The sequence below is a fragment of the Equus quagga genome, chromosome 13 (genome assembly GCF_021613505.1).
Source record: "Equus quagga isolate Etosha38 chromosome 13, UCLA_HA_Equagga_1.0, whole genome shotgun sequence".
NCBI lineage: Eukaryota > Metazoa > Chordata > Mammalia > Perissodactyla > Equidae > Equus > Equus quagga.
The window spans coordinates 92978639-92992477 of NC_060279.1; the positions used below are offsets into that span (position 1 = coordinate 92978639).

At 59.0% G+C, this 13839-nt stretch overlaps 1 protein-coding gene across 1 annotated transcript in view; it reads right to left on the reverse strand.

Annotated features, from left to right (window-relative positions):
• CEACAM16 (CEA cell adhesion molecule 16, tectorial membrane component) overlaps nucleotides 1-6172 on the reverse strand; it is a 6541-nt gene extending 369 nt beyond the window's left edge. The window contains exons 1-5 of the mRNA XM_046682163.1: nucleotides 6136-6172; nucleotides 4629-4973; nucleotides 4043-4318; nucleotides 2901-3179; nucleotides 558-884 (exon numbers count right to left, since the gene is read on the reverse strand). Coding sequence (XP_046538119.1) covers nucleotides 558-884; nucleotides 2901-3179; nucleotides 4043-4318; nucleotides 4629-4973; nucleotides 6136-6172 — 1264 coding nt within the window. The remainder of the gene's footprint in view (nucleotides 1-557; nucleotides 885-2900; nucleotides 3180-4042; nucleotides 4319-4628; nucleotides 4974-6135) is intronic.
• Between the last annotated feature and the right edge of the window lie 7667 nt (nucleotides 6173-13839).

The window sequence follows — 13839 nt, forward strand, 5'->3', positions numbered from 1 at the left end:
TCTGATGGAGGAGACATGGTCCCTGACTCTGGGAGCCCCCAGTCTGACAGAGGAGACACAATTCCCACCACCTAGAAACCTTCATCCTATTGGAGGAGATTGTCTCTATTTCAATTTGAGAGAGAAATCCCAGCCTCTGATGGTAGAAATTCTGTCCTCACTCTTACTGGGATGCACCCCCATTGTCTGGGATGACAGTGTGAAGAGAGGGGAGTGATCCACCCTCACTCTGTACCTCTAGTCTGATGGGGGAGGTCAGCTCCCCTCGTTAGCCCATTCCCCCAATATGGTAGCAGGGGGAAATCTCCTGCGTCTCAGGGTCCACCCATCTTCATGGAAAAGGATGCCCTACCCTCACACTATGTGTCCTTGTCGAAAATGTTCAGTCTGGTGGACCCCATATGGTCCCATCTTGGGACCCCCTAGTCAGATGGAGGAGGCAAGGCTGATGGGAAGGCATATCCATCCTTGATCTGTGTCTCCTGGGAGGAGGCAGAGCCCCTTGGGGAGCCCCTGTCTGAACCAAGGCGCACCCCCCCTGGCCCCTGCATACTCACGGGCCACCTGCAGCTCCACTTCCAGCGTCTCGGTCTTTCCCTGCAGGGTGACCGTCTTGAGAGTGTAGCGGCCGGCGTCGGTGACATTCAGCTTCTGCACCAGCAGCGAGCAGTTGGGGAAGCCCGCCTCCCGGCCTGTGTGTGCCGGGCCTGCAATCCAGGTCCCCGATGGCAGCTGGCTCAGCAGCCGGTTGGGCTCGGAGGCGGGCCCGCGGTACCAGGCATAGACCAGCAGATCCTTGGGGTAGCCCAGGACGGTCAGTGTCACGTCCTGGCCCTCCATTGGCCTGGCGGGCACGGGCACGATGGTCATGGCCACAGCTGCCGCTGGGGAGAGCGTGAGGGAGCTGGGTCAGCTGGACCTGCCTGGGGCATAGCGTCCCCCTGCCACCCCCAGCCAGCTTGTCTATGCCTCCCACCAACCGGCTGGTGCTCCCCTGTGCAGGCTGCTGGGGAGGAGACAGAGGAAGGAGGTGACTTGAGTGGCCGTGGACGTGGGTTTTGTGTCCTGACAATACTTGCCAGAGAGCTGTGTGTCTCCCCGTTAGACGGGGAGATCCCAGGGGCTGGGGGCCATCTCTCCCCCACTAGACTAGGAATTTCCAGCCGTTGGGGGCTATCTCTCTCATGAAACTGGAAGACCCTAGAGAGTCAAGTCATGTCTCCTCCATCAGATTGGAAATTTCCAAAATGTAGGGGCAATGTCTCCCCCATCAGATTGGAAATTCTACAATATGGGGGCCTTGTCTCCCCCATGGGATTGGAAATTCTAAATATGGGGGGGGGGCCTTGTTTCCCCTATCAGATTGGAAATCCTGGATAATTGGGCTGGGTCTTTCCAATCAGGCTGGGGACCCCAGAAGTTGGATGGGGGCGTGTTTAACCCATCAGACTGGAAATTCCTAGAAAGTAGGGGGCTGGTACTCCCCCATCAGATTGGGAGTACTCCAAAGGTGGTAACTGTGTCTCCCCCATCAGGCTAGGAATTCTCAAAAAAAAAATGGGGGGGCCATATCTCCTGAAGACCATGTCTCCTCCATCAGAACAGAAATCTCCCCAAGTATAGCCGGAGGCTCCTCCATCTGACTGGAAGCTCTCTAAGGGTGGGTGTCATGTCTCCTCCATCACTGCTTGGAAGTCCATGGAGTAGGAGGTGTTGCCTCTTCTCTCTGACTGGCAGCTCCTTGAGTAAGGGGGCCAGGCTTCCCTGTTCCAGGACCCTCTCTCCAAGGGCAGAGACGTATCTACACCATCGGATCAGAGTCTCCCCTGGGGGGGGGGTCTCCTTTTCCTCTGTCTCTCCCCTGACACCTGCCCCAGGGTTGCTGACAGTTCAGGAGGCCCTGGGGGGCGCTGTCCGCACTCTCTGCACATACCTGCAGACCTCGGACACCCCCCATGTCGGCCTGCACAGGCAGTGGGTCATCTGGTCCACTCCCGCGTCTCCTGCCAAGACCAGCTGCCACGGCCCCCGGTGGGGTGGGGCAGGAGGTACACTTACCTCTGGGCATGCCATTTCTGCTTTGGGTGAAAGAGTGTCCACCCTTTTAGGATGAGACCCAGCCTGTTAGTAGGAGGGAGGGTGGAGGAGGGGAGGGAAGGACTGATGCCTCTGTCCCCAGGGGACGGTGACCACTTGGGAAGAAACCAAGGCAGAGTTAATGAGGCCCTCATGTTCAAAGCCACCATCCCCAGGGGACCAGAGAATGTCCCCTGAGGATCCTGACGGCTCTGAAAACACCAGCTGTGTCTGCACTGCTCCCGCCCCTGGGTCGTTCAAGGACAGAGGCAAGACAATGCTTTTCTGGCTGTGTTTTTCCACTTGCCAAAAATTGGCTGTGGTTTCCTGCATATGTGTGCATGCGCGTGTGTGCGCAGGGACACGCCGTCGTCCGGGCCAGATAACCGGGTAATCTAGTGGGCAGCACAGAAGCTCAGCTGTCTGCGTGGCAAGGAATGGGTCAAGCCCCTAGGCAGCTGGTGACCGAATTTAGAACAGGGGCACCCACGTGGAGGACCATCTCAACGCTCTCCCACTCTGCTGCCACACGACGTGGGACACGGGACCCGTTTCTCACTCTGCCACCCCTCAAGGAAGAGAGTCTGATTTGTTGTTTGTTTTCCAGGTGACATGGTATGGACTGTCTCCCTTTGCCACCTGGATGAAGAGGGGTCCACCTGATACGCCATTGGCCCTTGGCCGACCAATGGATCGAGAATCTTTGACCTTCCCCTTATCTGTTGGGCAGAGGGTGACCTAACTGGTGATGGAGCAGCCAAACCATCACGGTCCGACTGGGCCTCCAAGGGGAGGGGCTGGTGGCCAGGGTCGGGGCAACTCACCAGAGAGCTTGACCACCACTGAGGCGGACCCAGAAAGCAGGGTCTTGGGGTTCTTAGCAATACACGTGTACGTGCCCTCCTGGGCCGCCGTCATGCTGCTGATGTTTAGGTGGTCTTGCCCGTTCTTTAGGGCCCGCCCGTTGAAGGCCCACATGTACTCGGGCTCCGGGCAGGAGCGGGACACGCACCACAGGGTGAGGGACGTGTTGAAGTCCACTTTGATGGTGCAGCCCGTGCGGGTGGTGGAATCCTGGAGGATGGCCACGCGTTCTGGGCCAACTGTGGGGCAGGAGGGAGAGAAGCGGGGTGGTCGAGGGAGAGGAGAGGCGAGGTGGGGGGGGAACCCCGGGCTTTCTCTCCATCAGGCTGGGGGCCCTGAGAACATCTGGACCCAGCAGAGGGAGAGACAGCTCTGGCCTTTTCGAATCCCACATGGATCTCTAACTCGATCTAAGATCTTGAGAGTCACTTTCCCTTCTCACGGGATCTGTTTTTCTCTTCTGCAAAAAGAGGGTGTTGGGCCAGACAAGACTTCAAGCTATTTTTGAAATCTATGGCCCCGTTAAAGAAAAAGAAAAAAGAAGTCTAAACGATTGGTTTCTAACAAGCCGTTCTAAGATTCTAGAGTTGAGCAGCTCTAAGATTTTAGAATTACATTCTAGGATTCTAAGAATCTCTGCTTCTAGAGCTCCTAGGATTCTCAGTCTAGAATTCGGTGCTTCCTAAAGCCAGAATTCTCTGGCGGGAGGATTCTAGGCTCTAAGTTTTTCTACGTCGCCAGCCCTCGCGTACCTCTGCTTTATTTCCCCGGCTTCCACACTGCGTGTCTGCTGCCCCTGGGAATGACTCCACGCTTTGGTTAATGGCTTTTATTGTGTCTCCCCTCCCAGTCTGCCTCTCGCTTCCAGCCAGTCCCCTGTCCCTTCCCTGTAGGTTTTGCTTCAAACCGAAGGATTATTCCATTTCGAAGGTGGTCTTTAGTCCTTAGGAGATGGGCCCCGTGCATTTAAAGAGGGATCCCTGGTTCCTAACCCCAGCTCACCTATGATTCCCTGGGTGCCCTTGGGTGACCTCTCCCGGCCTCAGTTTCCCCATCTATGAGGTTTGGGCGCTGGGTATCTGGTGGGACCAGGAGGACTCACAGTACACCGTCAGGTTGATGGGCTCGCTGCGGCTGACACTGACCGGGTTCCAGACCTCACACTGGTAGGCTCCAGCCTCTTCCCTACGGATGCCGTGCCGGGTCAGCACCCGGCCGTCGGGGGACAGGCCGAGGCGCACGGCGATGGGCAGTGCATCGCCGTTGAAGAACCAGCGGACCTCGGCGGGGCTGGGGCTGCTGCACGTCAGGCGCAGAGTGTCCCGTCGCTCCACCAGCGCCGTGTCGTTGGCCATGACCACAGGCTGGGCCAGGATCTCTGTGGGGCAAGAGGCAGAGGGGAGGGGGCCGGGCACCACCTGCTCCCGGGGCTTCCCTCTCCCCAGGCCAGGGGCACGGCTGGATCATGGCAGTGCCCTTGTACCCTCAGCCGGAGGGGCTAACGAGTGGAATAGGAGGCAGGTCTAATCCTGGAAGCCACCCTGAAGGAGGTGACCCCTTTAATGTTATTTTAGGTCTTTTGGAGGATGGTTTCAAAATATTTTAGTTGTTTTTTTTTTTTAAGAGGGATGGGAAGGGAGGTGGAACAGCCCAATTGGGGTCGAGGGGGGTTCAGGGGGTTCTCTCACCATAGACCTGCAGGTGTCCGTAGCCCACCTCCGTCTGGAACTGCCTGTTGAGAGTCTGCAGGATGTAGGTGCCCGAGTGCCCGGGCACGACGCCCCAGATGTCCAGGCTGCCGTCGGGGCGCACAGCCTCCCGTCCCGAGTGGGCCGGGCCGGGGGTCTCGTCACCCGTGCTGACGATGTAGCTGACCACCAGGTAAGTCAGGCTGAGCGTGGGCCCCGCATACCAGTTGTAAGCAAGCAGCTCCCCCGCGAGCCCCTGGACAGCCAGGGTGACGTTGTCGCCCTCGGCGGGCTTGGCGGGCTGGGGGGTGATGGAGATCTCGGCCCCTGCGCTCAGGAACGTGGCTGAGGACAAGGAGCCAGAGTGGGTGGGATGAGTAGGGCCTGACCGCTGCCCCCACTGGTGGAGGGGAAGACGTGGGCCCCTGGCATACGTGTTCCTGGTATACAGTAAGTGCTCAATACATGTTAGCCAGGTGCAGGGTCTCAGTCTGGGGAGGACAGGGGGGTGTTCCGAGGGTCAAATCAGTGGGCAGTGCCAAGGATCTACATAAGGCCTTGCACGTAAGGTCCCGTGGGACCTCGGGATTTCGTGGGACCTGGAGGGTTTTCTGTGTGTTATAGTCACCAATCGACGCTCACAGAGCAGGCTGGCCCGTCCAGCCCCTGAGCCCGGCTCCCAGTCCAGTGCTCCTCCTCGGCCCCCGCAGCTCGACCACAGCAGTGAGGAGCATCATGACTAAGATACCCTACCCCTTTTCTTTGCAACCCCACAGATGAGCCCCAAACCTGATGAGCTGGTCGGGGCTGCCGGGGTTGACTCGAGTGTGGTTGCCTAGAATGGGTGGCCGTGGCCGCGCTCACGTAAGAAGCACTTACATGCCTGGCACAGTTTCCGGTACTTTCCAGGCTGACAGAGCACCGCCGGGAGTGAGGGCTCTGGGGCTAGCCCTCAGCCCTGCCACTTTCTGGCTGTGTGACCCAGGCCAGAGACTTCACCTCTCTGGGCCTCAGGTTTCTCATCTATGAAGTGGGGGTCGGGAGTGGTGGGTGACACACAGAGAGCACTAAGGCCGGCTCCCGGGGCACAGGAAGAGCTGCTTATTACTGGCTTTCCGACAGCCCTGGGGGTTTGGCCCATTTCATAGATGAGGAAACTGAGGCTGAGAAGGGGGAGGTCAAGACGTGGCCCTAGGCCACATCCTCAGGGAGGGGGAGAGCTGCTGGTCAGAATGAAGGAGCAGCAGTGGCTCCCTCACCCCAGCCCACACCCTGGTCTTAGAAATCTCTGCGGTCTACCCCACAGAACTTTCTGGAAGGCTGTCCCCGGCCCGACACATGCTGGTACCTCTTGCAGGAGCAAACGATGTCAGCGTGAGACACAGCTGCCCTCTCTACACAGCCTGCTGGACCTCTGGCTCACACCTTCCCTCCCTGGGCTGGGGGTCCCCCTTCCCTGTGGCCATGGGGGGCTGAGGTTCCCAGGGGGGGCACCATTCTCGCTCACCGCTGAGGAGGAGCCAGTCGCACCGGGTCAGTGCCATCTTTCGCCCCAAGCCCGGGTCTCAGGGACAGCGACGTTGGCGTCCCGACGCTCCGAGGCGCTCCCTGGTCGGGACCCGGCTCTGTCTGGCGTGGCACCTGAGAGGGTTCAGTGATCTGGAGCCGGGGGAGATCACCTGAATTTGGAGGGATCGGGTCACCGAGGATCTGGGGCCCAGAGCGGGTGTGGCAGGCACGGGCCAGGGGCCACGACCCGGTCAGGCCTCCTGGGGCGCTGCCTAACCTTCTTTGTGCCGAGGGCCCAGGTTTGGTACCAGGAGGAGAACCAGGTCGCCAGGGAGGAGGGAGGAGGGCAGGGGGAGGTTCGAGGGCCTGGGCCCCCTGGTCAGCTTGGGGTCACGGAGGAATAAAACCCATAAGCAACCATCGCCCTTTCCCAGCCTCAACGAGGGGGGTGACCTTCGGGTGTCATCTCCACGGACGTCCTGTGAGGTGGGCACTGTCAGAACCCCCGTTCGCAGATGGGGAAACTGAGGCACCAGCAGGAGCTCTGACTTGCCCGAGTTCCTGCAGCGGGAGGGGATCCCCAGCCCTGTTTCCAGAGCCACAGGGAAGGGAAGGAGGCAGGGGCTGCACGCCTTCATCGGGCTCCGCTCCTTATTGGCCCCGTGCACCGGCCGAGAAAGCCACGATCTCTGTCGTGCCCTCTCGAGGCCTCGTTTCTCCCGTCTGCCAAATGGGCGCGTGCGGACAGTTCGCGGCCAGAGGGAGTCCAGCGTGGACCTTGGCTCTGCACTGCCCCGCAGTGGGGCCGGGGACGGCTCCTTGCTGAGTCTCCATTCACTGCTCTGGAGAACCCAGATGGTGTAAACCTACCCAGGGTCGTGAGGCAGGGGGATGCCACGTGTTAGGAACCCAGCCAGCGCCGGGCAGAGCTGGGCCCCAAATGCCCGGCCTGGTGGGTGTTACTCTTGTTAAAAGTGAAAGCACCGGACTGCGCTCCACTGTTCCCTACCTCCGTGACCCTGGGCAAGGGTCGGAGCCCGCTGGGCCACCATTTCCTCGTTTGTGAAATGGAAACGATGGGGGTACCCACCTCGTGGAGCTGTTGTAAGGCTTAAATGAGTAACTTGTGTGACATTCTTACAACAATGCCTGGCACGGAGTGAAGGCTCCGTAAGTCACTCATTCATCTATTCAACAAGTAGGGAATGAGCATCTACTACCTGCCAGGTGCTATTCTCGGGGCTGGTAAATAAAATCCGTGCTCTTGAGGGGCTGACAGCTGACATTCAGAGGGAGATAAATACTGTTGGAGGGAAAAAATAAAGCCAGGAAGGGAGTTTGGGAATTTTAAATTGGGGGTGGGGGAGGGCCTCAGGGGAGGCCAGGGGGGCTCTGGGTGAACAATGGTCCTGACAGACGTGTGATTCTCGCCTTCTTACTGGTTTCTGGGTCCTGGTCCCTGTGAGGCCCTGGCAGCCTGCTTCTGGGCAGGAAGCCATAGCTGTGGCTCACCTGTCCTCGTTTGCTCCTCAGCACTGTGTCCTGAGCTGCCCTGGCAGGGCGGGGCTCTGAGCGGGGGTGGTGAGGAGGGGCTCGGGTGGCCTGGGGCTTGCTGCTCCCCCCACCCCGCTTTCGACCTCACCTCACCCTCCTCCGTCCCAGCCCAGCCCTCCCCTGGGAGCCCTGGGACCTCGCCCAGTGTCAGCAGGATGCCGCCCCGGATGGCCCTGCTCAATCACCTCGTCCCAAACTGACCTGGGCATCTTCCCCCAGCCCCGCTCCTCCTCCTGGTCCTCTTATCAGGGATGGCACCACCATCCACCCGTCACTGAGACTGAGAGACCCAGGCCTCGTCCCGGACTGACGCCTCCCCGGCTCCCAGCACACAGCACCCGGTGGCGTCTGCCTCTTAGCTGTCTCTTCCGCGTGCGCCTTTCTCTCCCTCCCTGGGGCCCCCACCGTGGTCCAGGTGCCCCCCTGCCCCATGTCTAGATGCTCTCACAACTCCTCCTGGTCTCTGGCCCTGGTCTCGTCCCTCCGCCACTCATGGCATCCAGAACCTGCCATGGCTCCCAAGTGCCCTCAGGAGACAGCCCAGCTCCCCACAGTTGGCCCACGAGGCCCTGCCGGCTGGCCCGGCCTCAACGACTCCCTTTCCTCCTGGGAACCCTCGGCTCCAGTCATTCTGTCTCCCTTACGCTCACTCCGCCCAGCGTATCCCCTGCTCCCCTCTGCTCTGTTTCATCACCGGTCCAACAACTCCTCCTCCTTCAGGAAGCCCTCCTGGACTCTCAGGCTGGGTTCGACGCACCCTGGGGTCCACAGTCCCAGCCCTGGCCACCCTGGGTCCTCACTGGCAGGGAGTGGGTCTGTCTCCCCGTGACCATGAGTCCTGGGAGGGCAGCACCAGGGCATCTGTGGTCACCACCGTGTCCCCAGCACCGGGGCCCAGAGGGTGTTTGTGGAACTGGACACCGGGTGTGGATGACACAGAAAGAGGAGTCTCCAGGGAGGGCCTGTGATTTGCTGTCCGGCTGAGGAGCGGGCTGGGCTGGGGCTCCAAGGGGTGTAGGGGTGGGGGTGGGGGCAGATCCCGGCTCTTGTCCGGACCCCGAGGGGGCTCCACCCCCACAGTGTCACACTGTCCCTTCTCTGTTGTCCTTGCGCTTCCCCGTCCGCCCCCATCCCCCCCGACCCTCCTCTGGTGCTCCCCGATCCTGGGTCCCATCGACACCTGCAGTTCCTCAAGCACCTACTGTGCGCTGAGCGCTGTGCTCGGCGCTGGGTGACCACTGTGAATGGGACAAAACCCCCTGCCCCAGGGAGCCGGCCTTTCATTTGGGGAGACGGTCAATAGGCGCATGAACACAGACACGCACAGTATGACAGCAGGTGGACAATGCTGGGGGAAGATAAAGCAGGGGAGGAACGGAGGCCCCGGGGCGGCGACAGTGGAGTAGAGACTCAGGAAGGGAGCTGTGCTGACTCCGGGGGAAGAGTATTCCAGGAGAGGGAACAGAGAGTGCAGAGGCACCGAGGCAGCCGTGTTTTGGTGAATTAGAGAAGGAGCAAAGGGGCCAGCGTGGCCGGAACAGAGTCAGCGAGGGCAGAGAGGGGAGAGGGGCGGGTCTGGCAGGGCCTCCTGGGCCTCGGAGGGCTGTGGCTTTTCCTCTGAGAGGGGAGCCAGGGGTGGGCCTCGCTCGAGCTGAGGCTGGGTGGGATCTGACAGTGTTAACAGGATCTCCTGGCCGCGGGTGGGGAACAGACGTGGGAAGGGAGGGTAGATGCTGGGCGGCCGTGAGGAGGCGGCTGCGATGGCTTACTGTGCTGCCCAGCACGGTCGCCGCGAGCCACTGGCGTGTCCGAACTGAGATGAGCTGTGAGGGAAAAACACACCAAATATTGAAGACTGACTGCAGCCCCCCAAAAAGAATGCAAAACAGGTCATTCATCTTTTCTATCAATTCCACGTTGAGACAGCATGTGTGGGGTTAGACACATTCCTTGCACCTGCTTCTTTTTACTTTTCTCCATGTGATTCTAGAACATTTGGAACTGTAGACACGGCTCCCATCACATTTCTATGGGCTGGCGCTGGGCCCGCAGGAGGGGGCGGTGGCTGGACCAGGGAGGAGAGAAGACCTTGGATGGGGGATGTATTTTACTAATGACGCTGCGATGCATTTTGACATTGTCGGCTTTACCTGTTTTCTCATCCAGCACCACCTCCCTCCCCGAGGACCCATTTTGCAGACGGGGAAACTGAGGCACGGGGCCATTGCCTGGGGAGGTAGGAGGGGGTGAGTCTTATCTTCTCCGCACAGCTAGCCGAGAGCAGGGGTCTCTGATCTTGTTTTGTCTGCTCTGTCTCCCACCCCCAGCCCTGTTATTTCACCAGCCACGTGGTTTGCCACTAGGGAGCAGCTCTTTCTATCTCATTGCTAAGACCCTGCCCGCTACTGACCTAATGGGCATTTGTTAGATGGGAACCTTGGCCTGGGCCCCGTGGGCTGAGACCTCAAAGCTGAGGGGCTGGCCAGTGGGAATTGCTTCCTGGGCTGAAGCAGGTTTGTGACCGCCCCCCCCCCCCCCCACCACCACCCTGACCTTTATCTCGCTGGGCGAGGCCAAGGGTGCTGCAGTATTTACTCATGGGATCAGCAGGGTGTGGCTTCCTGTGGCAGTGTGGCCAGCCCTGGGCTAGGCCCTGGGAAGGCTGTTCCTGGGGAGAAAGGACCCCGTGTCCCTTTAATGCCTCACCCTGGGAAGAGGACCTGGGCTACCGTGCAGGAGGGGACGGCCGATCGGAGGAGGGAGCCTCAGACCTTCGCACAGGCTGTTCCCTTTGCCTGGATACTCCACCCCACTCATTCATCTGGGTTTTTCCAAGCCATTGAGTCATTTAACAAATATTTGTTGAATACTGATTATCTGCCAGGCTGCGTTGGGGATACAGGCAACATCCCTTCCCTGGTGGGGCTAAATCCTGTTGGAGGGAGTTGAGCTGTAATCAAAAAACTGATATAGCAGGAGAGATAAGTGCTACCAAAACCCAAAACAGAGCGAGAGGAGAGGGAGGGACAGGGGCATCAGCTGGGGAGGTCGAGGAGGGTCTTTGGGCTGAGACCCAAAGGAGGCGACCCAGGGGGTGTGTGAACATCTGAGGGAGGAGTGTTTTTCCGCAGAAGGCACAGCAAGTGCAAAGGCCCTGAGGCAGGAAGGTCTTTGATGAGTGCGAGGACAGCAAGGAGGCTGGTGTGGCTGGAACCAAGTGAGGGAGGAGATGGGGGAGGAGGTGGTCGCAGAGGGCTCAGAGGACCCGGAGGGCAGGGCTTTGGAGACAAGATGACCCATTATAGACATTCGGGTGATAGTAAGGCCGAGCTTGGGGGAGCCAGTGAGGGAGAGAAAGGAAGGGTCTAGATAGGAGCTGCAAGGGCTGGGTTGGTGAGTGTGAGGGGCTGGGCTTTTTCTGGAAAGTGGTCCACGGGCAGGAATTGAAGGGAGCTAGGGAGATGGAGGGGCACAGAGAGAGTACCAGGCTTCTTTGGGGACCCCAGGAGGTCCAGAAGGGTCTGGGAGGGGGGAGCTGGCTAAGTGCCCTTCCTTCTCTGGGCCCCTTTTTATCTATCAGGAATATGCAAAGGGGTTAGACTTGGATTTAGAACTATGGTTCAAAACAATTCAGAACCTGCTTTGCCTTCGGGGAAACTGCCAAATTTCACACACCGGTCAAAAGCAGAGGGAACAGCAGCATCCTCTCCCGTCCCCACCGCCAAGCTCGGGGCCCCCAAGCCCTCTCCCATATCATTTGAAAGCAAATTCCAGCCACCATATCATTGTGTTCATAGATGCTTCAGCCTGTCTTTCTCAAAGATGAGGACTCATTAAAAAAAAAAATACAATGTCATTATTTCACAATTAATGAGAGTAAAATGAACAACCAAAAATTCCTCAGTATCTTCAAACACCCAGTGTTCAAATTCCCCATCATCCCAGAAAGGTCATAAGCTCTTTCTCAGCTCCACTGGGGCATACAGTGGTCCCTCGGGATCCGGGGCATTGGCTCCAGGACCCCCTTCTATCAAGTCCCTTATAGAAAATGGCCTAGGATTTGCATATAACCTATACATCTCTTTCCGTATTCTTTTTTTTTTTTTTTTGAGGAAGATTAGCCCTGAGCTAACTGCTGCCAATCCTCCTCTTTTTGCTGAGGAAGACTGGCCCTGAGCTAACATCCGTGCCCATCTTCCTCTACTTTATACGTGGGACGCCTCCCACAGCACAGCTTTTGCCAAGCGGTGCCATGAAATTTTTGCTGTGATGGTGGACTGCTTTCCTCCAGCTGAATCTCCCGTGACAGCGCGCTGCAGACTCGTCCCCTCCTGCAGGCTCGGGCAAATGCCTGCACCCCGTCAATGGCATGGAGGGGTGGGGAGGGAGCACCTCCACCTCTCCTGCCTGTCTACCCTGCGACCTGCCGCTTTTCGGGAGAGTGAAGACCTTTGGCGCGTCAAGGAGCTGCAGTGCGGAGGGAAGGGTTTTCCCCATGAATCATAATCACTCTTGGTCGAGGCCCAGCACACTTCCTTCCACGGGCAGCCACTTCCTCGTTGGCGCTGAGAACCCGGGGTGGGGGGGCGGTGCTGGGCTGGACTGTAGGGAGCAGGTGGTGGTGGCAGGCAGTGACCCCTGCTGAGCAGAGTTTAGGACAATAGAGCAACGGAGCCCGGGGGGCCTCCTCCCAAGGATATTAGTCTCTTCCAAATTGGGCTGAACACTGGACCTGGTGCCCGAGATTCCACCGTCAGCAACACTCGGGTGATAGTAAGGCGGAGCTTGATAGTAAGGCAGACCCCTCTGTTTGACTGCACAGACCCCACCATCCTTGTCAGCGTGGATTACATCTCCTTCTTCCTTTCAGACTGGAACGAGCAGAGGAGAAAGTCTGGCTGTTGGAAAGACTTCGGTTCCGTTCCCAGTGGCCCATTTAGGCCCCGTGTGACCCGACCAGTCTTAGTCTCGGGTTCCTCATCTGTAAACCGGATGTAACCACAGAACTCCCCTCACGACACTGTTGTGAGGATGAAAGAAGTGAATAAATGCAAACTTCTGGTTTATCTTCCTGTCTCCGGTGCCCAGTTGAGTTCATTCAATGGAGCTTGGTATACAGTAGTTGCTCAACAAATGTCTGTCAATGGATGAATGGAGACTGTTAGTACAGGAAGGGGAGGATACGTATTATGAGAATCCGCATACATTCCCTGAGCCCCTGCCCTGTGCCTGCCCCATGCTGGGTGGTGGTGGGACCTGTCGGTGACCAAGACAGCCCGGGTCCTGCCCTCCTGGGGCTCAGGGTCCAGCGGGGAGAGAAACCCGTCTCCAGACAGTGATGACCCAGAGTGGGCAGGGCTGAGGTGTATGAAGCCAGAGGGGGACATGACCCAGCTTGAGGTCAGGGAGGGCTTCCTGGAGGAAGAGGTGTGTGAGCTGAGACCCGGAGGGTGGATGCGGGTGAGGGAGGTACAGTGAGGCATGCTCCAGGCAGAGAGAACAGAAGGTGCAAGGGCCTGGCAGAAGTTCAGGCCAGTGGACCATAGACCACGGGCGCAGGGGCGGGGGAGGGGGGACTGCTGAGAGACCCTCAGGAGCCAGACCTCTCAGGGTATTGAAGACTATGGTGAGGAGCCTGGACTTCAAGGGCGCTAGGGAGCCATAGATGGTTTTGAGCAGGGAGAGGCAGCATGAGTCTGGGCTTCGGAGGCTCCCTTGGGCTGTCTTTTGGTGGGAGGATGGGAGGGGGCTGGAGAGCAGGTGGGAGGCTGGGGAGGAAGGGGGAGAAAAAGCCCAGCTGGGACCCAGGGCTGGGCTGTAGAGACCAGGCAAGGGGGAGCTCAAGAGACCTAGGTGGCAGGTTCCTGAGCCTGCCCTAGTGAGGCCGGGGCGGGGGGAGAGGCACCCACGGACACTCTGGGTGCCCCGAAGGGTAACGACAGGGGCAGGTGCAGAGGCAGGTGCATGAGGCAGGTGCAGTGCGCAGCCCGGGCGCCTGCCGGTGGGTCTGCGCGGTCCTCTGCTGCCCCCTGCTGGCGCCTGCGAGTCTGGTCAAAAGGTCGGACCCGAGAACCCCAACCCCAACCAGGGATAAAAGATGACATTTCTGGGGCGACCACGCTGCAGGGGGCACTCACGTTCGCTGTCC